The sequence below is a fragment of the Melopsittacus undulatus genome, chromosome 13 (genome assembly GCF_012275295.1).
Source record: "Melopsittacus undulatus isolate bMelUnd1 chromosome 13, bMelUnd1.mat.Z, whole genome shotgun sequence".
Classification (NCBI taxonomy): domain Eukaryota; kingdom Metazoa; phylum Chordata; class Aves; order Psittaciformes; family Psittaculidae; genus Melopsittacus; species Melopsittacus undulatus.
The window spans coordinates 1,085,994-1,111,927 of NC_047539.1; the positions used below are offsets into that span (position 1 = coordinate 1,085,994).

The window sequence follows — 25,934 nt, forward strand, 5'->3', positions numbered from 1 at the left end:
GTGTTTAGTTAGATTCACTGCTCCTGTTTTAGGGACATAATCCTGTGCCAGCAAAGTGCTTTACTAATGGTCAGTGCTCTCCACAAGAAGCTTGGGGTTTAAAGGTACCAGAAGCAGTCCCCTGTGAGAGCTTAGGAGGATTTCATCTTGTAAAACTACAGACTAAGGAGAGGGAAGGATGTCAATGGAAACCCAGGAGCAGCTATCCCAGTAGAAGGGGCAGTTTGGGATGTCTGAGCTGGGAACAGCTTTACTCTGCTTCCCTCATCTCTCCTTATGTCTATCTCCCAACTCACTTTATAGGCAGTGAGGGTTTAGGTTTGGACATCAATCCTGTATGGAATGCTGGTGGTGTATTTATAAAACACACCCTGCACTTGCCAAGCTCAACAACAGCTCTATGGAGGAACGGAGGGATGCCAGTGTGGAAGAGCATGTGATCCCTGTGGAGATGAAATGCAGCTATTATAGCTGAACAACCTAAGAGGCGGCCAAATAGTTCCCAGGCTGGATCTATGCAGCCAAACCCACCTCACCCTTAGAAGCAATGCAACTTAAGTTGCTCAAATACCACAGTCCTAGAAGAGATATGGAAGCAGTAACTGAAGCCAAGAGCTTGGGTCTTGGGGGTTTTCAGGCCAGGGTTCTGCCTGTGCTGCTTTGCCTAAGCTAGAAGTTATAATTCCCATTTCCAGGCTAACAAAGAGCTCGTGTGACCTTGTCCCCAGTAGATGGTGGTGTTAATGCTGCTGTAATGAAATACAGCTGTCACAATGCACCCACCCTTGCGAAAGGGCTTAAAAATCCACTTCTCGTGTAACACCCTGCTCCTAGAGAGTGGGATGCATGGATTTAACTGTCCTCCGAGCTAATAACCATGGAGGCTGAGGCTGCCCCAGCCCCTGCAGTAGGACTCACACTGGTGTTAGCAGCAGGACCTGTTGGCTGGGTGCAGCCTCTCCCAGAATCCCTGCACAGGAAAGGGAAAGCCAAGGGAAGCATCTACAGCTCCTGCATTTTCTCCTTTCCTAAACACCTTTCTGAGCAGCATCTGCTCCTGGCTCTGGGTAAGGCAGGACCCTGGACTGGGTGGGCTCACTGAATGCATCAAGTCCTTCGACTTGTACTCACCACGATGGAAGTACCCATGAAAACTGTGTCTGAGCAGGAAGCCTTGACCCTTGTGATGGCTGAAGCCAGGGACCCCAAGCTGCTCATGCCTTTGAAGAACGGACCCTTGCAGGTGAGGGTTGGTGACCACAGCAGGCAGGTGAAGCCACAAGTGCTCGTCTCATTGAACTGATGTAGCTGAAGAGCTTTCAGCAGCAGGGTGAGTACATCCGATGCTGCCCAGGGGCCATCCCACAGCTCCCGGCTGCTGCAAGCACTGCTGAGCAGCTAACATGTGAAGAATGGCTGTTGTGCAGGGGCAATGTCTCGAGTGGATGGAACAGAACAACTTGAACGTGCTCTTAGCACAAAGCACTCGAGGCTCTTACCTGGCAGCCCTTGCACATCGCATCCGTCCCGGGTCGAAGCTGGCACGGAGGAGTGAGGGTGTTGCTATTTGCTTTGTCAGTTGTGGTAAACAGTCAGAGCCCTTCCAAGAAGCCTCACGTCACTGGATTGCTGTTTCATAATGTGTGTTTATGGAGCTCACCTTGCTCGGAAGCAGGCAGTGATTCACTCCATGGTGCCTGATTGCTCTGCCCCGCACCCATACAGACAGACAGGGCTCCCTTGCTCCAGACCCATGCTGTGGGACCGGCAGCACGTCCTCCCTGATGCTCTCAGGTGAATACACTGCTGGTATTAGATCAGGAACCATCTGTGCCTCCAAATTCAAGCTGTGAAGGCATTTAGGGAAGGGTTTGGAAATGAAGCTACCTGCCTGCAGTGAGACCTGTGCGAACCTGAGGGAGATGGGATATTGTCTAGACAGCTGAGGAATGAGGAATGCTGAGGCAGCCGGAGCTTGTATGGGTCTGGTTATCATCCTCCTCCACTGTTGGTTAGTAAAACTTCCTCAGCCCTTTGCCACAGGTTTCACTTCTTCAGTTTTAGGGTACAAGTTATGAGGATTCTCTTTCTTCTGCTCCACTTCAGAGCTTTCACCTGACACTGCAGGAGCTGGGACCGTGTTCACCTTCCCACAAGACAGCTTCTCTGTTCCTGATACTGCTCTGGTTACAGCACCTGGTGAACAGCTTCATCCCCCAGCAGCAGTCAGTGCAGAGCTGTGATTGGCATCCCCAAGGCTGGTCTGGATTCTCCTCCATCTGAATGCTGAACCCCTCAGGACCACAGCAGCAGCCCTGGCAATGCCAGGTCGGGAAGCTCCAGGGGCTGCAGGTGCCCTCCTAGACGCTTCCCTGCATTACAATGAGCAGAGGAAGGAGCTTCCTGCTCCTCCTGGAGCCGAGCCAGTCACTTTCTCATCACCCATGTACTTAAGTGGAAGAGCAGATGGATCCGTCGCTTCCTAGATACGAACCAAACACGGATGCGTTTGCAGACAGAGCTGCTCTTGTTTTGAAGGGAAGCATTGGGGCTGACCTGGGCGAGGAGCAGCCCTGTCCTGCCCTCACACCAGCCCCTCACCCGTACCAGCCTCCCTCTATCCTCTGCCAGCATCCCATCGGTCATCCTCAGCATTCCTCATTCTCCCATCTCTTTATTCCCCTCAACAACTGCCTTATTTTGCCATGTTATGCAGATCTCTTCCTCCCTCCTTCCCGACATGCTAATCCCTGTGCAGCTGAGGGCAATGTGTTAGGATCCCTGTGGGTCTCTTCAAGCTGCACTCAACAGATGCTCCTGGAACTTCAGCTTTTGGCATGATTAAAAAGAAGAGGAAGAGGCCTGTGAGCTGTAAAATAGGTGTGTGGTTGAAGCTGGCATGAAAACAGAAGCAGATATAAGTCACATCCTATTCCCCCCCCCTGAAATGAAGCAGAACCAAAACATCCTTTGCTTTAGTCAAACTAAAACACAACAGTCAAACAAAACACTGCAGGGAGTAAACAGCTGTTCACTTGTCACTGGAAGCTGTGGGATCATGAGCTGTGTGCAGGTCACAGTGCTGATGTGGGTGTTTGTGTTGCTGCGGTGGCAACAGGCCCCTCACTGCTGCTGTAATGGCCCTGCTCTAATGTGGGCTTGTCCAGTCGTGGCTAGTGCTGTTGGAGCAGGACGCCTTGCATCTGAGCCCTGTGCTGCTCTGCATCCTCAGGGTCAGGACCACAGTTGAGCACAGGTTTAGGAAATGCTGGGCTTGCTTTCTCCTCTATCCCCCAGCTTCAAGCCCAAGCCTTGCTGCCATGGTGGGGGGGTTGTCCCAGCACCCAAACCTGCCCATGCTCTGCTGCCCTGGACCAACAGCCCCATGCCATGGGATGCCTCCTGGAGCGCACACGTGTGTGTCTCTGCCATGGCTGGTGTGAGCTGGTGATGCTGCACAGAGGAGACGGACGAGGACCGGCCCCGGTGCTGCTGGAGCCGGGTGCGCGCAGGACGGGGACGCGCTCAGCCCCCTCCCGAGGGCGGTGCTGGGGCTGCGGAGCCAGCGGCAGGGCCCGGCCCTCGGCTGGGGCCGCCCCCGGGGCAGGGCGGGGAGAGGGGAGCGGGGCCGGTGGGAGCGGAGCGGACATGGGGCCGCGGGCGGCCGGGGCGCTGCGGGCAGCGCTGGCGCTGGGGCTGCTGGCGGCGGCGCAGCCGGGACCGGCCCCTCGGCAGCGGAGGGACGCGGAGGTAAGGACCGGGGAGCGGAGGGACCGCAGCGGGGTCCTCATGTGCTGAGGCCGGGGTCCTGTGGGTCCGTGCTATGGATGTGTGTGAGCCCCGGTGAGCCCGGGCTATGGATGTGAGTGCCAGTATGCCCGTGCTATAGGGGTGCATGAACCTTGCTATAGGTGTGTGTGAACCCGTGCTATAGGGGTGTGTGTGTGCCACAGATATGCCTATGTGATAGGTGTGTATATGTCACGGGTGTGTGCATAACATAGGCGTTTGCCGGCCCCAAGTATGCCCATGCTACAGGTGTGTGTGTTCCAAGGGTGTATAAATGTCACAGGCATGTGCATGTCATAGGTGTGCCCATGCCATAGGCATGCAAGCACCATAGGTGTGTGCCTGTGCCATAGACATGGGCATGTCCCTAAGGTACATTCACATACATGTGTGCATCCCTGTGTACTGTGAGTGCCTGTTGTGTGTATCCTGCACAGTCACATCCATGGGTGGCAGGGTGAGCCCCTTGTGCCACAAACTTTCCCCTCTCCAGGCAAATCCCAATGGACAAAAGGCCAGGCTTCCCCCTCCTCTGCCTCTCCCCAGGGCTGTCCCATCGCCTCTGTTTGGATTTCCTCTTTTTGCCCCCATCATTGTTAATCCCTGTCCCATCCGTTCCTGTTTGGGTTGGGAGGATGAGGTGTGAGGTTTGGCCGGTGAACAAAGGCTGTGTTGGGATTTTCTCTTGTTTAGGCACCAATCCAGTGCACGTTTGCACAGATGCTTGATCCGAAACCCCAGCAAGTCCTAGTGCATTAACTGGGATTTCACATGCAATAAGTGCTTGGAGGGTGGTTTTCATGTGCAGGCTTCTCTGGGAGATGCTGTTCCGAAGAGGGGATTTATCCATGTGCTCCTCCCAGAGTGCCCTGGAGAAAACCAACCTTGCAAAGTTCTAATGCTCAGAATATAACTTCAGGTTCACTCTAAACACAGCTCACTGGGGTCAAGAGCTGCCTTTGGGTTCCTCGCTGATGTCTTCCTATCTCCCTGCCTCAGCTTCCCCAGTGTGATGTGCTGTGCTGGCCAGGGAACATGTACACAGTGGAAACAGAACCTCAGCTATCAAAGCTTGTTTAACCGAACGAGCAGATAATGATGCTTTTAAAGAGGGAGCCGAATGTCTCACGTAGCATCCAACAGTTCTGGTGACCTGTGGCTTTCAGACCAATGCCAGGCTTAGCTTCTAAGGCTTTATCCTATTGCTTTTAAAGCAGGCGAAGTCTGCAGCGATGGGTTGTAAAAGTGGGATAGAGCATCCAGTTGTGTTCCTGGCTCCTGCCCTGGATTTCAGCTCTTTGTATCGATTGCAGCTCCAAGAGAGAAAAGAAGTTAGGAAATCCAACCTGAACCATTTGTGTGCTAAATCCTGTCATTATCTGCAGGCTCCAGGTCTGGTGCAGGATAGCAGCATAGCTTGGCAGACCTGGGCTGTGCTTGGATGGCAGTTTGGGGTGTGTGGTAACGCTCGAGTCTCCCGGATCCCAGAGGAATTGTGTGGAATACATGGCACAAGAGAGCTCACCCTGGCTTGGGAGTGAAGAGCAGGGCAGAGCACTGGTGGGGATGGGGACAAAGGATCATAGAGCCCCTTGTGTGAGAAGATACAGGTCTGTTGTGATGGGAATCTGTTGTGATGAGAAAAGCTGGGAATGGGAATGGGAATGGGAACGGGAACAGGGAGCGAGACTGAGGGACTGAGACATTCTCATTCTGCCTTATCTTCTATTAGTATCTTCTTTCCTGTCCTGTCCTCCATCTCCCTTTCTTACTTTTCCCTATCCTGTCTCTCTTATCCCTACAAGTGACCTCTGACTTTGCGACCCAAAGGCTCACATTTAGCCTGGGCTCTGAGCCATAGTTGGGCTTAGAATTGCTCCAGCGTCCAGATGAGCTCCTTTATGGAGCAGGCTTCCAGTCGGGATGCTGGATGCTGGAGCGAGGGTCTCTGGTACATGCTGGTGCTCGGGGTCAGCTGGGACCCCCGTGTGCTCCAGGGAACCCCCACATTGACACAAAGAGGAAGAAATCCTTCATGGGAAGGATTCCTGCAGTTCAGCCTCTGCACAGCAATGGAAAGAGTGGAGGAGAGGAGGGGGAAATGCTCAGGTGCCATCACCCCTGTGAGGCACTGCCGGGCTCTGCTCTGCTGGGAGAGGATGTAAACCCCAAGGCTCCTGAGAGAGCGTGGATGTGGGAAGTGATTCCAAGGCACCCGTGTGCCGAGCAGCCCCTGAGTCACACAGCGTGAACAACCCTCCTTTCTTCCCAGCTCCATTCCCAGACAATCCCTGCTTGTTACAGGCAGGGGGTTCCCATCCCGATGGAGGCGAGGATGGAGCCTCTCGCTTCCTCTCTCCTCTGACATGAAAGCAGAACGGGCTGCGTGACCAGACTGGTTTGTCGGCTGCTCTGGTATTCGCAGGGGAGGTTTGGCCAAGCCCAAGTGCTTCGGGTCGCGTTCACATGGCTCTGGAGCTCGTTTCAAATGCAGGAGTGAATTGCAGTGATTGCTGATGAGATACTCCTCTATTTAACACACACACAAGCAGTGATTTACACCCCGACAGGCAGAGAACACCAAACCCCGTGTATTTCATGGTGCTTCTTTCCTTTTAAGTGATGTTTGCTGTTCCTATCCCGAAGCATCCCTCATGTCCAGGCGGAGGGGGGGAGCAGGGAGTTCAGCATCCTGAAGATGCGGGTTAGTGAAACCAGGAGGGGTTTTAATCCTGCTTCTCAGCTCCAGAAGTGTGGAAACAAAAGGAGCTCAACAGAACCTGGGTGCAGCATCTCCCAGCTGCTCATCTTCAGTGGCCAGGAGATAAACTGCTGCTGAAGCAGCTCTTCAGGAGGGAGAGGAGAACCGGCTATGGCACAGGAGGGGAGCAGCCGGATGGGGCTTGGGTTTAATCACCCTCTGTCATTAACATGCAGAATTAGCCGAGGTTTCGCTGTCTTTCCGGCAGGAGGATGCCCAAGCTCTGAGCTTGCTAATCTCCCTTCTTGTGTGTCTCTGTATACAATATTTATACAGATACTTACACACACACTTAAACAAAAGACCCAAGGACTCTGCCAAAGGGTTTGCAGCTGCAGGAATGTGGTTTGGGAGAGAAGAGACAAAAGAGTGGGTTTAAATGCCTCGGCATCTTCTAAAGGCAGCTCGCACGCAGACAGCAACCCAATGGGCAGGAGGAGATGCTGGGGTCAGCTCTGCTTGTGTCTGTGCTTGAGGGAAACTGAGGCAGCAAAGCAGGAGCTGCAGCTTCCCCTCTGTCTTGGTGGTGATGTGGGATGCAGCCTGGGGCTGACGGGCACCAGGGCTGAGGATCCCCTTTGGGCTGCTGTTGTCTCATGGTTAAACCCCAGATCGTGTAACCATGGCTTGGAATTCCAGCCCACCCTGCGGCAGGATGCGATCGCTTCCCTCTGCTGCTGAGGGACGGAGGGGAGGGATGGGTTATATCCATGCAGAGCACAGAGAGAGCTCAACGTGAGGTTTCTCCACCACTTAAGTGATGGAAAGGTACCAGCAGCTGAGTGTGGAGTGAGGGCATGCAGGACCGGAGCCTGCTGCCTCTGCCCTGTTGTTATCCCGGTTTCCAGGGAGGGAGGTCTGATTGTATTCACTGCTGGCTGTGCTCCACTGGGATGCCTGTGGTCAGGGGCAAGGTGTTTCCTTGGCTTTAGCTCTCTGCAGAGAGGATTCCCAGGGCTGTGCCCAGCCCCACATCAGAGCCCTGTGCTGGGAAGGGTCCCTCTGCCTTTCCCAAACTCTTCTGCTCTCCCTGCTGTGGCTCCAAAGGCTTTTCCACCCCGGCGCTGGCTCCTGGGCAGTTGGATCTTTCCTCTTTCCCCTCCCTAGTACAGAGGGGCAGCTGGGCATATTTCATGTTAATGTTCAGCCCTTGGTTTCCTGCTGTTTTTCTTTCCCCATTGTATGGAAAAGAGCATTTCCCTGTCTGGGGCAGCAGGGAGGGGGGTTTTCCCAGCATGGCCAAGCTTTCATTGCAGCCTCTGGAGAGGTTTAATGGCATGTGCCAGCTTCCACACAGCCTTAACAAAGCCTGGCTGCTCCCAGTGGGATGTGCAGGGCATGGGCAGTGCTGGAGGGGGTCTTGAGCAGGAGTTTGGGCCCAGGACACTGCTATGGGGCTCTTGGGTTCCCCCATAGCCCTGCAAAGCCTCTGACCCCCAGGGGCCAGAAGCTACAGGGAAATTGCTGCTTTGGTTGGACTTGCAAAGCTCAGGGGGACATGGACAGATACAATAAACCCGGTGGTCTGTGTACATCGTGGTGCTGCTCGGGAGCAGCTGCTACGACAGCCGGTGCTGTTTGCCATGTATGCTGATGGTCCGGATGGGGTTTCAAGCCTTCATGAGATCATGGTGGGGAAAACCCCATTTTCATGCTTGTGTTAGGTTACAGGGGAGGAAACAGCTTCAAATTGTTATGTTTTAGACGATGAGTGAATGCAAAACTGTGGTAGGAAAGGTTTAGACTGGGGCTCTGTCTGGGTGCTTTGGAGCTCACATTTATCTGCGGTGATGTAAGTGCTGGGATTATCACCCCACATCCATATATGTAGCTGGTGCTTTTCTAACCGGAGGAGAGCATTATGAAAACAACTGCAGAGAAAGAGGCCACATCCCATCCTCCTCCTCCCTGGACTACTCTTCAGACCTCCCTGCCATGCATCCCTATGAGGCTCCTCCATCCCTGTATCCTCCTCCCCTGTGTGCGCATCCTCAGCTGCTGCTGTATTTTGCCTCCTGGTACCCATGGAAAGGGGGGATTTATCCCCCTGTGGCTGTGGAGGTGATGTGTCCAGACTCTATGGTCCATCCTCATGCAGAGGTGTAGCTTCACCCAGCAAACAAGGTCATGCCCGATTTAACCTCAGTGGTTTGGGTGCGCAGTGTCTGGGTGACACCAATGCTTTCACTGCTGCAGCCTGATGCTGCTCCAAGCTGAGTTTGGTGGGTAGCACAGCCGGTTTTCAGGCTGGGGCTGTGCTGGTCCTTGCTAATGGAAGGGGATGCTCCAGGTAGAAGGGGGTGTAAAGGGGGAGCTCAGCCTCAGCGGCTGCAGGAGCACAGGGAAGGTGCCTGCCCTGCCTGCAGGGAGCTGGCGGGTGCAGGGATGAGTGTTTGGGATGACGTGAGGATGACTGTTAACAGCAAGGGAAGGGTTTGGGCAGGAGGAGGAGAGGGACAGGCCCTGGCGCACCCCAGGGCTGCTGTATCCAGAAACCATTCCCAATCCAGGCAAAGGGATGTGCCCAGGATTGGATGGGGGATGCAGTGGGATTGAATCACCCTCTGGAGATGGACAGTCAGGAACAGCATCGAGTGCAGGTTAACACCATTCCCTTTGCTTTTCCCTGCCCTGAGGCAGGCAGGGAGGGAAGAGGCTTTAAAAGCCCAGGTTTTTGCAGTGCTGCTGTCCTGGGGCAGCCTGCGGCATTCCCGGTGCTCAGCCCACGTCTCCTTTGGGATGTGGGAAATGAAGCAGCCACTTTCCCTTTCTATTGCTCATTACTTGAACTCCAGTTCTGCACTCACAGGATGCTGAGCAGCTCGTTTGTCCCTTGCCGATAGCCCTGGCGGGTGTGCGGCATTCCTGGGACCAGGATATTCACTCCTCCGGGAGCTGGGGCACGGGCTGAGCAGAGGGAAGCCGTTTGTTTTCCTTAATGTGCCATTTCGGTGTTGGAGCCAGTTCAGAGCAACAACCTCCGTCCATGTCAAGGGCTGATAAGAAGAAGAATGGTTTGGCAAGAGCCGATTGCCCCCGGAGCGTCTCCGCTTCGCAGCAGCACATCCTGCATGGGGATGGGGGGAGGCTGCAGCCTGACCCTGTCTCACCCCACTCTTTGTGTCCACAGCACTTGAACAGTGTCATTGTGTTGAGCTGAGGTGGTTCAAGCCGTGGGGTTGGTGGCTCTGCCCATGGATGACACGGCAGCAGAGCTTTCTCATCTGTTGATAGCCGTGTTTCCTCCTCTGCCTCCATCACACCATAGCCAAACACCAAGGAAACCAAAGACACTGGGGGGGAGACACAAATAACCCCATGTGAGTGCAGGTTTGGGGTGCAGAGGTGCCAGGAATAAAAACAACCAAGCTTTCCTGCCCAGTCCCATCTTTGCAGTGCTGTTTCCCACCCCATCTCCCGTGTTCCCTTATTCCTAAGCCAACGCCTGCCCCTGCTCTGAGCTCTGCCTCTCCCATGTCTCTTCTTGCAGCTATTCCTGGAGAAATATGGCTACTTTGGGAAGCAGGCTCCTGGCACACACAGCCCTGATGAGTTCACGGATGCACTGAGGTATGAGCCTGTGTTTAACCCAAGCACTAACGCAGCAGCTCCGGCTGCATGGATGCTGCTGGCATCTCACAGTCTGATGGTAAAGCACAACCAGTCCCTTCTGGAGGAGCTGGTCTGTGCCCAGCTGGATGCTGGCTGCTGGCCTCGCTCTGCTGCTTTATTTCCCTTTTATGGCCTGGTGCTCCCCATACAATAATATCTGCAGTGAGGCCAAGGTTGGGGATGGCTGGGAGATGGCAGGGGTGAGCTGACAGTGCCTGCTCGGGCTTCTCCTAATGGGAACACATTGGGAGCATCCCTGGCCTGACCCTGCTCAAAGTCCAGTGCAAAGTCAAACAACTGGAACTAAAAGCTGGAAAAGGCATTTTTCAGGCTCTCCTGTCTGCTTTTGTCCTGCTAGGAGGTGGCTCCTGGTCAGATGTGGTTGTTGTCACCTGGATGCATCCTGTTGGAGGGGCATGAAGCTCATCAGGTCACACATGAGCATACCCAACCCAGCTGTGGGATCTCAGACCTGTGTGCTGATGTCTCCCTTCCTTTCCCAGGGACTTCCAGCGGGTGACCCACCTCCCGCTCAGCGGGGTCCTGGATGCCCCCACGCTCCATCAGATGGCTCTGCCGCGGTGTGGCACCGGTGATGGGGAGAGGGATACAGGGACACAACAGGCATCCAGCACCCGGCGTCACAGGCGCACTGCACAGCACGGTGAGCACAGGCTGTGGGGCAGGCAGAGAGGTTCTCTGATGAGCTTTGGCACTCTGGATGTGTGTTGGTTATCCAGCAGTAACCACAAAACCTGTTGGTGCTGGTGCTGCCTGGCCAAAGGAGGTGTTCCAGACACATTAAGGGGTTTAACTCTGCTCCAAGCAACTTCTCTCGTTGCTGTGTGTCCAGGATTTGGCCTCTTGTCTCCCACAAGCTGCCTCCTGGGATGGTGGTTGAGTAACTGGATTCCTAGAGAGCAAGAGGGCTGGGGCCAGCTGTGCTTAGGACATGGGAAAAGTGAAGGAGAGATTAAGAAAGGGCTCTGTGCCTTGTCAGGCAGTCTCTGCATCTGGCAGGGCTGGCGAGGGATGGCCCCAGGAGACATCCCCATCATCCTCCTCCTGCCTCTGGCTTTCCTTCCTATCCCCTGATACACAACATCCCTCCTGCAGGCAGAGGGGCAGCTGTGCCCAGGACAGGGAGGTGAGGCAGAGACTGGGGGGTCTTTACAAGCTTTGGTGGTGTCAGATCTGTGTCAGCAAGATGGGGGGCAGTGCCACTGCGGGTGGCAGTGACTGCAGGCAGAGGGATGGGAGTGATGCCTGTAGGCAAAGGGATGGCAGTGATGCCATGGCAGTGCCACAGGCAGCAAGTGTGTTGGTGCCCACATGGCTGGTGGCCCTGGCCAGGAAGGCCGGAGGCTTTGTGCTAATCTGGCTGTTTATCTGCTTGGAGCAGGAAGCCAATGCAGCTGAGCCAGCAAAGTGCTTTGTTACCCACCCATCTCCCAGCAGGAAACTGGGGTCTGCAGTGCAGGGCACTGGGAAGGGGACACTTGCTTCCAGCTGCCTTGCTGGGCTTTACAGGCACTGGAGCTGGGCAGGAGCTCTGCTGAGCAGCAGGACCGTGGCCAGGCAGCATGTCCTGCAGCCAGCATCCTGGATTTCCCCTTGGGGAGATCCCTGCCGTCATTATCCCGGGCTTAATGGCTGTGTGTGGTGTCCAGCCTTCCTCTTGCTGTGAGCTGGCCCCATGTCCCTCCCCCAGCCTGGCCTGCTGGTGCTCTTATAGAGGAGATGCTGTGGTTGGAGCCTCCTGTCCCCTGCCCGCTGGTGCCATCCATCCTTCTCCAGCAGGAGATGCTCTGCTCCTGTGCAGGGAAGGATGGGATGCTGGGGCTGTATTTTAGGCTGCAGTCATCCAGGCAGGTATTGAGCCTTTGCCATGCAGGGATTGTCCTGCCTGGAAAGCAGAGCTGTGTCCCTTTTGATTGAAGGCTGCTGCTGCAATGATGAGCAGGAAGAATTGATTCTGCCCCAGGGAGAGCAACCAGCCCAGGGCTGCTGCTCAGACATGGGGGAGATGGGGTGGGATGGGATGGAATAGGATAGGATGGGATGGGATAGGATGGGATGGGATGGGATAGGGTGGGATGGGATGGATGGGATGGGATGGGATGGATGCCCACCAGGTTTGCACAGCTCAGACCCTCAGCAGTGATTCCCGGCTCCATTCCCACTGTTCCCCGCACATCTGGAGCAGGCACTGGAGATCTGTCCCTGCTCCCACACCTCAGCACAGGCTCTGGCACCTGCATCTCCCCAGCACGGCCCCATGGCATCTTTCCCACTCCTGGATAGCCCTGGATGCACGTAAGGGGGCCCCTGGGTCCCCACAGCTGCCGAAGAGGAGGAGGGAGCTGTGATGCTCTGGGAATGAGCACCCATGTTTGCACCCCTGTGTGGTGGGAGGGATCTCACAGGCTCATCCCCTTCATTGACATGATCCTGGTGGCATCCAAGGTCTGAATGCCCTGAAAGGGTTCCTAAGGAAGCTGTGGGCAGTAAGATCTGCAGTGCTGGTAAATCGATGCTGTTAAAATGAATGGTGAGCAGTGGGTTGTTCCCACTGGGATACCCCTGGCTGGGCTTCCAGGCAATGACTTCTGCAGGTGGAAATGGTCAGGATGCCAGTGAAAAGACAGCCCTAGCCTGGGGACCTGCCTGCTCCTCCTGGCTCACTGCCTGCTGTGTGCACATCACACACACAGGTATGTGTCTGCTGCCAGCTGAAGCTGGGCTGGGGTCCCTGGCTGGGTGATGGAGATCAGCATCTGCCTTGTAGCAGAGGTGGCTTTGTTTTCTCTCCCTGGAATCCAGTCCTTGGACTGGGCATGAAGCTGGCATCAGAGAGCTGCAGGTCAGGGACCCATGTTGGATGGGCCCATGGTGAGGCAGGAGGGGTTCAAAGTGGGTGCCCCATCTTCTCCTCTCACCAAACAGTTTCAGTCCCTCTCTTAGGGTTTGGTTGCAGTTCCATCCATGGGAACGTGGGTAGGATCCGGTGGTGACACCTTCAGAGGGGTTTAATGGGTTAGATCCTGGTGCAGGTGATGGCACACCTGGATTGACTTTCACCTTCAGCTTGGAAAAGCACCGGGATGGACAAACAAGCCCAGGTCCCCATCCCTGATGCTGATCTGATCCCTCTTGCAGGCGGGAGGTGGTACAAGCGGCACCTGACGTACCGGGTGGTGAACTGGCCCCAGTACCTGCCGCAGCACAAGGTCCGTCTCGCCGTCAGAGCCGCCTTCGAGCTCTGGAGCAACGTGTCCTCCCTGGTGTTCTGGGAGGTGCGGGATGGCCCGGCCGACATCCGCCTCACCTTCTTCCATGGGGACCACAACGATGGGCTCAACAATGCCTTCGATGGGCCAGGTGCTGGTCGCTTACCCTGTGTAAGCTTCACTCTTACCACGTGAGCTCTTCCCCGGTTGGGGGGGATGGAGACAAGGCTCTGCCTATAACCCAGTCTGGGGTCATCACTCCCAGCTCTGCAACCAAACTTGCCAGCGAGGCAGCTGAGATGCTTGTTATGGGATCGTGTTCTCCCCATCCCGTCAGCATCCCCCAGACCTGAGCTCATTCCTGCCTTTCTGCTTACCCACCATGAGACAAACCCAGAGCTTCTCTCTTCCTGAGCCTTTGCCCAACAGGGCTCATTGTGGTGGCTTCAATCCCTGGCCCGAGCCCAGCAAGAAACCAGATACACAAACCACAGAGCATGCAAACAGGTTTGGGTTGGATGTGCCGCTGGAAACAGTCATGGGAAGCTGTTGTGCTCCCAGAGACCTAAAACCAATGCACATTTAAGCACGGGAGCTGCATGTGCCCCTCTGCCCCTGTCTGTGTCCGTGGCCCAATCCTGCCCCATGGTCCCTGATGGCTCCTGTGTCCGCAGGAGGTGCTCTGGCTCATGCCTTCTTCCCCCGGCGCGGTGAAGCTCACTTCGACAGCGCCGAGCGCTGGTCCCTGCACAGCGGCAAAGGGAGAAACCTCTTCATCGTGGTGGCCCATGAGGTCGGGCACACGCTGGGGCTGCAGCACTCCCCTGTCAGGAGAGCTCTGATGTCCCCCTACTACAAGAAGCTCGGCAAGGACTTTGTGCTCAGCTGGGATGATGTCCTGGCCGTGCAGAGCCTGTATGGTGAGTGCTCCTCCGAGCATCCCTGCGGTGCAGAGTGAGGAGCAGGGATGGCAGCAAGGGAAGGGGGCTGCGTGCAAGGGGTATGGTGGGGATGGGCCTCATCCCTTTGCAGCCGGGGAGGAGGATGCGGTAGGGTATGTGGGATGGGTACCGGGTGCTCCAGGGCAGGCTGGGCTTGCCTGGTGTTTGTTTGCAACCAGGGGAAGGATGGTGCATATGCTTTGGGGGCAATAAGGGGTCTTTTCCACCACTATATAGAGGGGGACAGGTACCAGAGAGAGGATAAAGGAGTGTTTGGAGCCCAGCCTTGTGCTCAGGTAGTGCTTTGGGGAAAGCCAGTTCCATGCCCTTCTCCACAACTCACAGCCCTTGCTCCATCCCAGGGAAGCCATCCAAGGGCTTGGCCATCCAGCTCCCAGGGAAGGTCTTCACTCACTTCCAGGACTGGAGCACAGATCCTTATGGTGGGGACCGGCAGCAGAGGAGCCCCAGTGCCTATTACTGCCACTCCTTCTTCGATGCCATAACTGCTGGTGAGTGCTGGATGCTGCAACACTCCCCCAGAACATGCACCCTTACCCCTTGCCCCTTGCTCTGTTGAGCTACAGTGGTGGGAAAGGTGGGTTTGGCTGATGCTGGGGCTGGTAGCATCACTGGTGCACATCACTGCCCCAGAGTCCATCGTGAGGATGCAGCAATGGCTCGATGTGTTAGGAGGAGAGAAAACATCCTAGCACTTGGCCATGACAAAGGCTTGTTCACTGCAGGAACTCAATGGGGAAACACAAGCCTTGTGTAGGAGCTGTGCTCAGCTTTTATCCCCTCCAGGCTGGAGACAATGAAAGCAGGGAGGTGGGGCTGGAAAGGCAGCATGGAGCATCCAAACCCCGAGTGTCCCCAGAGCACTGCATGGGGAGGAGAGGGGAACCAGTGCATGGGAGCCGGGATGAGGTTTCTCACCTGGGACATCCTCACTCCTCCCTCTTCCCTGCAGATGGGGATCACAACATCTACATCTTCAAGGGCAACCACTACTGGATGGTGCCGGTTCATGGCAATGCTAGTGACCCTCAGCCGCTGCAGACGCGCTGGCCTGGCCTCCCTGCTGGGATCGATGCCTCTGCCTGGTCCCAGAGCACTGGCAAGTTCTACTTCTTCAAAGGTAGGCACGGAGGGAGCATCTGTGTGTAGAACCCCATGGAGCCCTGTGCATGGCCTTGCTGCTGTCACCCCAGCAGCCTCCGTTAACCCATGCGGCAGAGCAGCGCTCGCTGGTGTTCAACAGATGCATCAAACCCTTTGGGGTCTCAGGGAAAACATGTCCATAACACATGGGCAGAGGGGAGCTAGAGCCATGTGCTTTAATGCACACACGGTTCCCTGTGCCACGCTAGGGGCTGAGCTGCTGTGGGGAGCTCAGATGCCATCCTCAGGCTGCCTGGGTAGAGGGAGGTCAAGGCAGGCAGCCCCACTGTGGGGTCAGCCACAGCTTGGAATGGGAACCAGGAGCTGGCTTGTCAGAAAGGGGCTTTGTTGCTGTGGCTGGGAGAGAGCCAAAAGCCCCTGTGCCTGCCCAGCCCTCCTCCCTCCCGATGCAGGGAGCAGGCAGCTTGTGAGCAGAAAGAGCCTTTTGTCTGCCTGCTTTGTGGGGTAAGGCTCTGTGGGGAGGGCTGAGTGCTCAGCCCCGGCTGCAGTTCCTGCTGCTGCAGCCCTGCTCTGGGTCTCTGCAGGAACAGGCTTGCAAGGCAGCAGCATGGGCTAGCAGGCTGTCCCAGGGGTCCCTTTCCATGCCTCCAAGCCACCGTGCCTCAGTTTCCCCACATCCCGCTCCATGGGTGCAGATGGATGTCACAAGGCCCAATGGCTGAGCACCTTCCACACGGTCAGACCGCACCGGGACGGGTTCTAACCTCTCCCCATCTCTCCCTAGGAGGAAGATGCTGGCGCTACATGGGCTCCAGGTTGGATGCGGGTTTCCCCACTGAAGTGCAGTGCCCGTGGGCTCCCGCGGCACCCGGACACAGCCCTGCACTTCCAGCAGCTCCGGCGCATGGTGCTCTTCAAGGGACCCAAGTACTATGTGCTGGGCGAGGAGCCCCTCGCCCTGGAGCCCTATTACCCCCGCAGCCTGCGGGACTGGCAGGGGCTGCCCTCGGGCACCGCGGGTGCCCTCACCCACAGCGACGGCTCCGTCTACTTCTTCAGGGATGAGCGGTACTGGTGCTTCCAGCCCGGGCAGCTGCGGGTGGTGGCCAGTGGCAAATGGGCGGCAGAGCTGCCCTGGATGGGCTGCTGGGATGGCAACAGTGGGCACGTCCTGTTCTGAGCCCGACAACACGGGCTCCGAGCCCCTGCCTGCATCCCTCCTCGTGCGGCTGAATGGGAAAGGGACCAGCAGGTGACTGGAGCTGTGTGTGATGCAGTGGGGATGGAGCCGTCAGCCCCAGCGGCTCTGCCATGGACACAGGCTGGAGGCTTGGAGAGACAATGCTAAGACTGCAAAGCAAGGGTGTAAGCCATGAGACTGTGATGCTCCTTCCTGGGAATGGTTGGGGGATCATTGTGCATTTGTCTTCCACACCGGGACTGGGGGCTGTGGATCCTTTAGCCACGGCCAGGTGAAGAAGTGCCTCACCATTGCTTGCCTTGTGCCTTGGGGGGGTTAAATAAGAGCCTTGAGAACATTTCCTGGTTACAACCAAAGAGAAAAGAGAGGATGGGACAAAACCCTGGCTCTGTGTTGAGCTTTGCCCTGATGTGTGCACAGAGCCCCTGCTCCTGCCTCCTCCATGCTTCATCCCAGGATGGAGGATGAGCCCTGTGGTGCTGTGTGGGGTTCACATCCCCCCTGAAGACACAACACAGCGGGGTTTTAGGGTGAAGAGGGTTTTGGTATAAGAGCCTCTATGGGGAAGGGAGAGCTGAGCTGCTGACCATGGCACTCACAAGCAGCAGGAGCACTGCAGCTGGGCTTTATGATGGGTGGGTTCTCAGGTGTCTAATAAGGGCTGTGCTGACCTGGCAGCCGTTCTGGTGTGCAGAGGAAGTGTCTGTCCTCCATCTACAGCAGACAGGATCAACCTGCTCTTGAGGCCTGTGCCCCAGTTGGATGTGAGTACCTGACACAGTACTGGGGGAGGAGGACAGACGGACGTGTCCGTGCATGCTCGTGAGGACAGCTCGGCTGCATAGTCCTCATTCCTTGCCCAAAGCAGGTTCCCCACCTGGAAACGCTGCTGGCTCCTGTGCATGTCTGCAAAGGGCCATTGTCTCCCATAGGAGATGACTCTCTGGTGGGGGGAGTGCCAGGGCCCCAGGGCTTGAATTCAGATTGATGCTGAGCAGGACAGGATTTAGCTGCAGGATGTGCTTTGATTTGAGGGATTTAGGGATTTTCACCATGCTGGTCTGATGGTTCACTGATGGTTCACTGATGGTTCACTGATAGTTCACTGATGGTTCACTGATGGTTCACTGATGGTTCACTGATGGTTCACTGATGGTTCACTGATGGGGACTCTGTCCCAGCACTGGGTGCCCTGCTTTGGCACCGGGCTGGTGCTTCCCGAGGAATCCTGATGCTCTCCTGGTTTTGGGGTTCCCTTTCCTTCCCTTGCCTGCTTGAGTGTTTCCAGGGGCTCTGTGCTCTCAGGATGCCTTGTGGTCACAGGTGATGCTGAGCAATGGGGTGACTGCTTCATCAGTCACCCCACAAGGACGGGGGGACCTGTGGGAGATGGATGCGCATCCTGAGCCATGCACTCAGCCCCACTGGTTGAAAACCCTGCTTCACAAGAGTCCTTTTTGCTGCTGGGTGCCCTGGCACACGTCAGGCACAGACTCCTCCGGCCTCCCTGCATTCCCGGCCGCAGGAATAGCTGGGATTCCTGCGTTTCCTCCCCCAGAATGACACCGGACGGACAGCTGTCTGCAGTGAGCATCCTCCAGGCCCTGGACACAGCAAGAAGCCCCCAAGCCCATGAGGGGCTCCGTTTCAATCCCATTTCAATGGGTTTGTTTGCAGAGGTACCTGGGTGCTGGGCAGCTCTGGGTTAGGGAGGGAGTCTCCGACATTCCCAGCAGTGCCCACTCATCCATGCAGCCATTCTCTTAAAGCCCCAGCTCTTGGAATCACCCCATCCATGGAGGAGCTCGGCTTTTGCCTCAGACCTCACTGTCATGGGCAGTTTGGGATGGAGTTTGCAAGGGATCACAGTGCAGAGAAACCCTAAAGGTGGGATGCAAACAGCCCATCCTCATGCTCATTGTATGGATCTGCTCTTCAGAAAGAGGTCTGGGGCAGAGGGCTGATGCTGCTGGGGTTTGCAGCTCCCACAAAGGGCTGAGCCCTCAGGCAAACGGAGCTGGTCCTTGCAGGGACCTGCTCTGGTCCCCAGCCTGTCTGTGGCCTGCAGCGGGATCAAGGGATCATCCTGAGTTCAAGTTACAGGGATTTGCACCCAAACTTGAACAAAACCACTGGCCTTTTTATCAGGAGCTGAAAGGAAATGATGGGGTAAGTGAAGATGCTGTGATCAGCCTGGAGGGGGAGCAGAGGGGTCCGGGACTGCTCAGCTCTCAGTCCTTGCTCCATGTCCTGGTGGGAAGCACAGAGCAATCCATGGCAGTAGTGTCTCCATCAGGACCAAGGCATCTCTGCCCTGATCCCCACTGCTTTGGGAAGCTCTTGCTTCAGGGTTTGGCTTTCCAGCTCCTGGTGCTGCTGTGCTGCATGGACCAGACAGGAGGGATGCAGAGGGATTGGTCTGAGCATCACCCCATGATGTGATCAGGTCCTCACACTGGACCTGCACAGAGCTCAGCCTCTGGGCACCCCATCTAGAGAGGAGGGAGTCCTGCTCAGCATCACCCATGCTGTTGGTCCCCTGTTTAGGCTGGCTCCTCACCACTGTGTGTTTGGGAGTCTGAAATGGGTGCAAAAAGTGTGACTGCCTTGGGGCTGTAATTCAGGGTACGAAGCCCTGAAGATGAATCCTGGAGGTGGGTGCAAAGGGGGAACCCCCTCTTTTGGTTGTGAGCATCTTGGGATGCTGAGGAGCTGCTCCCTGACTGCCTCCTGCCCCGCACCTGGGGAAATGCAGCCCTGGGGTGGCTGGGGAAGAAGGAGCAGGCGCTGAAGGGTTAACGGGGAGTGTTTGCAGCCGGTCCCTTGTCACCAAGGAGAAGGGAGCAGCACTTGGGAAGGAAACAAAACACCCACTGCCCAGGAGGGTGATCTCCTTCCCCCAGAAGGGCTCCTGGCACCACCGGGACAACGGCGTCACCATCCCGGCTGGCAGAGGGCAAGCGGCACCGGGTGAGTGTGGCCGGTGGGGAGGTGGGCTGGGGACACGTCCCCATCACCCGTGTCCACACCCCCCATCACCCCTTCCCTTCCATCTCCTCCCAGTCATATGGCAAGATGTGGGGGCCGCCGTGCCCGGCGGTGCGGAGCATCCGTCCCTACCGGTCCAGCGAGCAGTACCTCTATGCCATGAAGGAGGACCTGGCCGAGTGGCTGAAGGAGCTCTATGAGCTGGACATCGAGGTGAGCACCTTCGTGGAGGTGCTGGAGACAGGCTCCGTGCTCTGCTCCCATGCCAACAACATCACCCACGTGGCAGAGGAGTTCTCCCGTGCCTGTCCCAGTGCAGCCCAGCACCTCCACCTGCCTGCAGCCGGGGTCGCCTGTAACCTGGCAGCACAGCCTGGCACGTTCCAGGCCAGGGACAACGTCTCCAACTTCATTCAGTGGTGCAGGAAGGAGATGGATATTAAAGGTAAGGCACAAGGCTGACCGTGACTCAGGGTGCGATTCCCCTCTGGCTGCTCCTGGCATCACCCTGTGTGTGTTCCTGTGCATCCCGAAAGCCAGTGCCGCCCAGCACCGTGGGCACACGTCCTAAAGCTGGGATTCCTTGCGCAAGCCTTGGCAGCAGGGTGCTGGCACTCAGATGGTGTGTTTGCTTGGGTGTGCTGGAAGGGTGGAATTGTGAAGGGTGGAATTGTGAAGGGTGCGTGCTATGGCATGATCCCAACCATGATCCCATCAGGAGCAGTCCTGGCTCAGACAAGGTCCCCACCACTGGTGCATGCCTGGGAAAGGGGCATAGGCATGGAGGACACATCCTCTGCACACCAGGTTCTGTGGCTTTGGGGTGCCATGAGAGGGCCGCAGTGATTCCACTTGTGGATGCTCAAGGAGAAGGCTTTTTACCCCAGTTCTCATTGGACCATTCCTAGAGGGATGGCTTCAGGGAATAACATCCCTTCGGGTGGATTTTGACCCCACCTGTGCCCCATACCCCCTTTGTCCCCATCCCCACGCGCCGGCCCCGGCTCAGCCCAGCCTGCCCTGCCCCAGACGTGCTGATGTTCGAGACTGAGGACCTGGTGCTGAGGAAGAACGAGAAGAACTTTGTGCTGTGCCTGCTGGAGCTGGCTCGCCGCGCTGCCCGCTTCGGGGTGCGCGCCCCCACCCTCGTGCAGATGGAGCAGGAGATAGAGGAGGAGCTGCGGCAGGAGATGGAGCTGCCACCTGCGGGCACCCCCCGGCCCCCCCCGGAAAACACAGCACCTCCACAACCTGGACCAGATGGTACTGGAGGGGCAGGGAGCGGGATGGGGATGGGGATGGAGATGGGTGGAGATGGAGCTGGAGATGGTGATGGAGATGGAGATAGTGAGGGGGATGGGGATGGAGATGATTTGGGTAGGGGATGGCAATGGGGATGGGAATGGAGATAGAGATGAGTGGAGATGGAGATGGGTGGGGAAGGGTATGGCAATGGAGATGGAGTTGGAAATGGGTGGAAATGGAGATGGAGATGGATGGGAAAGAGGATGGGAAAGGGGATGGGGATGGGGATGGAGATGGATGGGTGGGATGGGGTTGGAGATGGAGATGGGTGGAGATGGAGATGGAGGTGGAGATAGATGGAGATGGAGATGGAGGTGGAGATGAGGATGGCAATGGGGATGGGGCTGGAGACAGACGGGGATATCCACTCCAGGACCTTTCCCAGTGACCATGATGAGGACCTATCCCTGGTGCCTGCAGGTCCAGCACCTGGTGAGCCGCTGTACCTGCCCCGTCCAGTTCCCCATGATCAAGATATCCGAAGGGAAATACCGTGTGGGTGACTCTGACACCCTCATCTTTGTCCGGGTGAGTCTGCTTGGTCCCATGCTTTTAGGGCGCAGGCACCAGGACTCTTGCTCTGCTGCCACAAAGCCTCTTCCATAATCCACCCCCAAATGGGGTCAATGTGTGGGTTTTGACTGTGATCCCCAAAGCTGGGCAGCAGGGAAGCTCCACCCTGCTGTAGGTGTTTGCATGGATGTAGCCCCCCATGAGTACAGGGCTAAACCTGCCATTCCAGCCAGAGCCAGGTCTTACCTGGTGGGAACACTGGGATGCTCCATCCTTGCCTGGATCCATCCCAAAGGGCTCAGCACATGATGGTGGAGAAGAGTTTTCCACAAGGCTCCCCAGTCTCCTCGGGGTGATGAAATGCACCCATTGGGATGGCAGTGGGAGCTGAGCCCCCCCCTGCTTCAGCGCACAGAGCGCACAGGGATGAAGCCGTATCCTTTGGGAGACCCGGTGGCCCTTAGAGCAAGCCCAGAGCCCTCGAGCCCGGCTCGGCAGGCTCTGTATAGAGGTGTGGGTCCAGCGGCTCTCACAGCACACTGCATCCCATGCAGATCCTGCGGGAGCACGTCATGGTGCGGGTCGGGGGCGGCTGGGACACGCTGGAGCATTACCTGGACAAGCACGACCCTTGCCGCTGCACCTCGCTCTGTGAGTCCCTGCACCCCCAGACCTGCCGATGGGGTTGGGGGGTTTGGGTTCCGCCGTGTATCTGGGGCCGTTTAACGGAGGGGGAGCTTCATTCCTGCCCCGTTGCTTTGCCTTGTTGCGGGGCCTCCCGTTGGCTCCGGTGGCCGCTAGAGGTCACGGCAGGCTGAAGGATGGAGCCGGTCCCCTAAGCCCCTTTGCAGGGAGCATCCCGGAGGGGCCGGATGCTGAGCCCCAGCTGGGGTGGGTGCTGAGCCCCCCGTGTTCGCCCCACAGCTCACAAACAAGCCCTGAAGAGCAGGAGCCTGCAGCAGCAAGTGCAGCACGAGATCAGGCTGTGCCCAGCACCCAAGGGCCGTGGCCAGCCCCAGCCCACCGTGCTGGTCAGCCGCTCGCAGAGCCCCCTGCCCCCCGTTACATGGGGGTCCCGAGTGCCCCCCGGCCTGAATCCCCCTTCTCCGGAGGGCTCAGGTCACCCAGTGGGTGCCAGCGCCCGTCGGGAGCAGCCCCAGAGGGTCCCCTTCGGGCAGGTGAGTGATGCAGGGATGCTTCGTGCCCCAAACCATCTGCTTTGAGCAGTTCTCCTCCCATCCCTGCGTTCCTTTCCCTCTCCCTTCTGGAGTGCCCAGCTCCAGGTGGGATGGAGGGGTTGGGGGGGGGGATACAGCATCTCCCCAGCCCCTCTCCCCTCTTTCCTCTTGCAGGACACGAGAGCCATCAGCTCCCCCTTTGGGACGGCCACCGCCCCCATCCAGGTCACCCGCTCGCCCCAGCTCTGCCTGCAGGCTGCCCAGCAGGGCACCCCCCCCTTCCCGTGTACCCCCCAGCACACAGGGCGGCGGGGGGGGGGCCCAGGGCACCGCATGGGAGCACCCCAATGAAGACCCCCATGGCAGCAGCACGGGGCAGGCCCAGGGCACCCAGCACCCGGCTGGCACCAGCACCCCCAAAACCCACCCAGCAAGGGGGGAATCCGTCCTTGGGGGCAGCCAGGCCGCAGGAAGGGGGGGGTCCCTGCTGTGGTGCACCCCTGTGCCCGCAGCCCCACCAAGGTCTGTGCCCCTTCCCTGCACAAGAGCCCACAGGAAGGGAGATGGGGAGCCCCTGGCAGGGGCCACCCCTTGACACCCCGAACCCCCTCCAGCCAGCATCCGAGACAGGACAGCAGTGTTAACCCCCCTGCCAAAGCCAGCCCGGCCTCCTGCCGGCCCCCCACACCAGGGTGCAAGGGCTGTGCCCCCCAGCAGTGCCCCCCAGCCCCAAGCCCAAGGGCTGGGGATGCTGAGGAGCTGGTGGATGAACCGCAGGGAGCCTGTGGTCCTGGTGGGGGGTGTGAGCGGATGCAGGGATGCCAGAGGCATGCTCAGCCCCCAGGCTATGACAAGGTAGTGGAGGAGCTCACCCGTGGGCACCAACCCCTGCGCCCTGCGGGGAGCTGGGTCCCCAGCATGGTCCCACAAACCACCCCAGAGCCCACAGTGCCCCCGGATGGGGGGCAGGCAGAGGGGTCAGGAATGGGGGCCCAGACCCCACGGGCAGCCAGGGCCAGCAGCGTCCCCAAGCCCCGGCGGTGCCTGAAGAAGCCTGAACGTGTGCCCTCCATCTACAAGCTGAAGCTGAGGCCCAAGGTGCGTCCCCGGAGGGACCACAGGCCAGGCAAGCGGCCCTCGCGCATCCCCACCCCAATGGGGCAGCGGCCGCCAGCCCCCCGGGGGCAGCATCACCCCACGGGGCTCCCCCGGCACCCCCAGGCCAGCAGCACCCGTCCCATGGCCAAGGCATCACTGGCTGACAGCGGCGCCTGGCTGACTGAGGATGATGAGGAGGAGTGGGTCTGACCCTCCAAGTGATGCTGGAGCTGGAGCTGTGGTACCCAAGGTTCTGTGGGAAGGATGGATTTGCTCCCAGGACACCCCAGGGATCCCCCCATTGCTTTTTGGAGCTGCATCCTCTCCTCTCCCATGGAGTTGGTTGTTGGACCACCCTAATCCTCCTCCTCAGCAGGCCTTAAAGCCTTAAAGACTGGATTGGGGGGGGTCAGAGGAGTGACCCTTGCTGAGCCCCATGGGCTTCTTTATGGTGGGAGACCCAGAGGGGCAGCGGTCACTTTGGTGGTGATGCTCAGTGTGGTGGCTGTCACCAAGGGTCATCGCCTGCAGCCATGGACCAGCCATGTTTGTGCAATAGAGACATACCAAAGCTCTTCTGTTCCAGCATCTTTTCCATACAGGTGGGGAGGGAAGGAGGATGATCCTGATGGGGGGTCATGGCAAAGGGAATTCCTGCTGCTGGTCTGTGTGTGTGCAGCAAACATCCCTCTGAGAGCCCCACAGGGGCCAGAAGAGCCCCGTGTTCCAAGAGAGGAATAACCCAGACCCACATCCCTGCAGAGGAGCAGCAAAGAGAGCACTGGGGTCCTGAGGATGGATCTTTCCAATGGGATTCCCCCTCCCCGGCCCATTGCCTCTCGTATGAGAGCCGTGACAGCGGAACCTGGTGGCACAGGCAAAGAGCAGCGAGGCGGGTACAGAACAAGGGACAGACCTGACTTTAATTCCATTTCAAATAAGGGGGTGCAGGGTGTTACAGGCGGTGCAGACACCTCGGGGGTCTCAATAAGAGGTCCGGGGGGGGAAAGGAAAGCCAAGTCCAGGCAACCAGGACACTCACCGGAACAGGAGGAGGAGGAGAGAGAAGCATCCTTGCTGGGCTGGACCAACCCCAGGCACCACATGCACCCATCCCCACCTGGGGACAGCCTCAGCCCCTGCAGGCTCAGGAGCAGGTTGGTTTAAGCAGGACCAAGGTGGCTTTGTTAAAGAGCAAGGAGCAGGGTTCTTGTAGCTGCTGCTCTGATCCCTGCCAGCCTGGGATGCTCCAGCCCTCCCAGCCCTGCTTTCCCTGTGGGTACCCCCACGTCCTCCTGGGAAAGTAGCTCTTTGTAGCCCTCGTTTCCTGGGGAGCTGGGAAATGCTGTCAGAGCAGGGAGTTGTTACTAATGTAACCTTGTCTATAAAGTGCAATAGAACATAACAATTATCACTTTTTTCTTTTTCTTTCTTTTTTTCTCCAAAATACTAAACAGACGCTATAAAAACCGGTAACTAATTGTGCTATAAACTGCAGGCTACAGGGTGGTAACAAACAATGTATTGGTTCAGTCGTTGATATGTGTACATTGGAGCACTTCAGAAATGCTTTATTATTAGCATTTACCAAGGAGTTTCCTTCTCAAACCATTTGGAGGGGTGAAGCCAACCAGAGACCGATAACATGGACTTACACATGTCCATAGATCCTGATGGGATGAGGTCGGGGGCCGTGAGGAAGCCCGCTCAGTTTGCCATGAAGGCAAGGGATGGGGATGAGTGCCACTGCCTGCCTCCGGCCGGGGCTCTCGAGCTGCTGTGTTCCTCCACCACCTTTTCTCTTGGTTTTCCCTTATTTGACCATTTTGGAGCAAGGGGAATGGGGTTTGGGTGCTGGGGGTGGGAAAGAGCAGCAGGGTGAGCCCAAACCCCACAGCGCTGGGCTGCAGGGCAGCACATGGGGTATGAGTGGAAAGGGCCCCCCAGAACACAGCGATGCTGCTGTGGGATGGAAACCTGGAGTGGGGGAAGAGATGGAGCTGGTGTCCTCTGCCGTGAACAGCACTGGCATGGATCACATCCATGGATCACATCCATGGATCACATCCATGGATCACACCACAGCCTCACATCCTGCCTTGGGGGGTGAGGATGCACTTCTCCATGTCTCAAAGGGAGCAGCCGAGGAGGAGGCACCACAACACCTCCCAGCACATCCTCCCAGCACCATTC

General features: G+C 57.4%; 2 protein-coding genes across 2 annotated transcripts; both read left to right on the plus strand.

Annotated features, from left to right (window-relative positions):
• The first annotated feature begins 3,632 nt into the window (after positions 1 to 3,632).
• On the plus strand, positions 3,633 to 17,088 carry MMP28 (matrix metallopeptidase 28). Its single transcript, XM_034068888.1, is given in 9 exon segments — positions 3,633 to 3,750; positions 10,041 to 10,120; positions 10,666 to 10,826; positions 13,322 to 13,543; positions 14,067 to 14,312; positions 14,696 to 14,845; positions 15,307 to 15,474; positions 16,243 to 16,295; positions 16,297 to 17,088. Coding segments are annotated over 9 exon segments (1,524 nt in total). The 5' UTR covers positions 3,633 to 3,648; the 3' UTR covers positions 16,639 to 17,088.
• A 2,644-nt stretch (positions 17,089 to 19,732) lies between these two features.
• Positions 19,733 to 23,133, plus strand: GAS2L2 (growth arrest specific 2 like 2). Its single transcript, XM_034068920.1, is given in 7 exon segments — positions 19,733 to 20,092; positions 20,677 to 20,869; positions 20,871 to 20,910; positions 21,373 to 21,480; positions 22,020 to 22,116; positions 22,390 to 22,643; positions 22,818 to 23,133. Coding segments are annotated over 7 exon segments (1,227 nt in total). The 5' UTR covers positions 19,733 to 19,734; the 3' UTR covers positions 22,995 to 23,133.
• Positions 23,134 to 25,934: the final 2,801 nt, after the last annotated feature.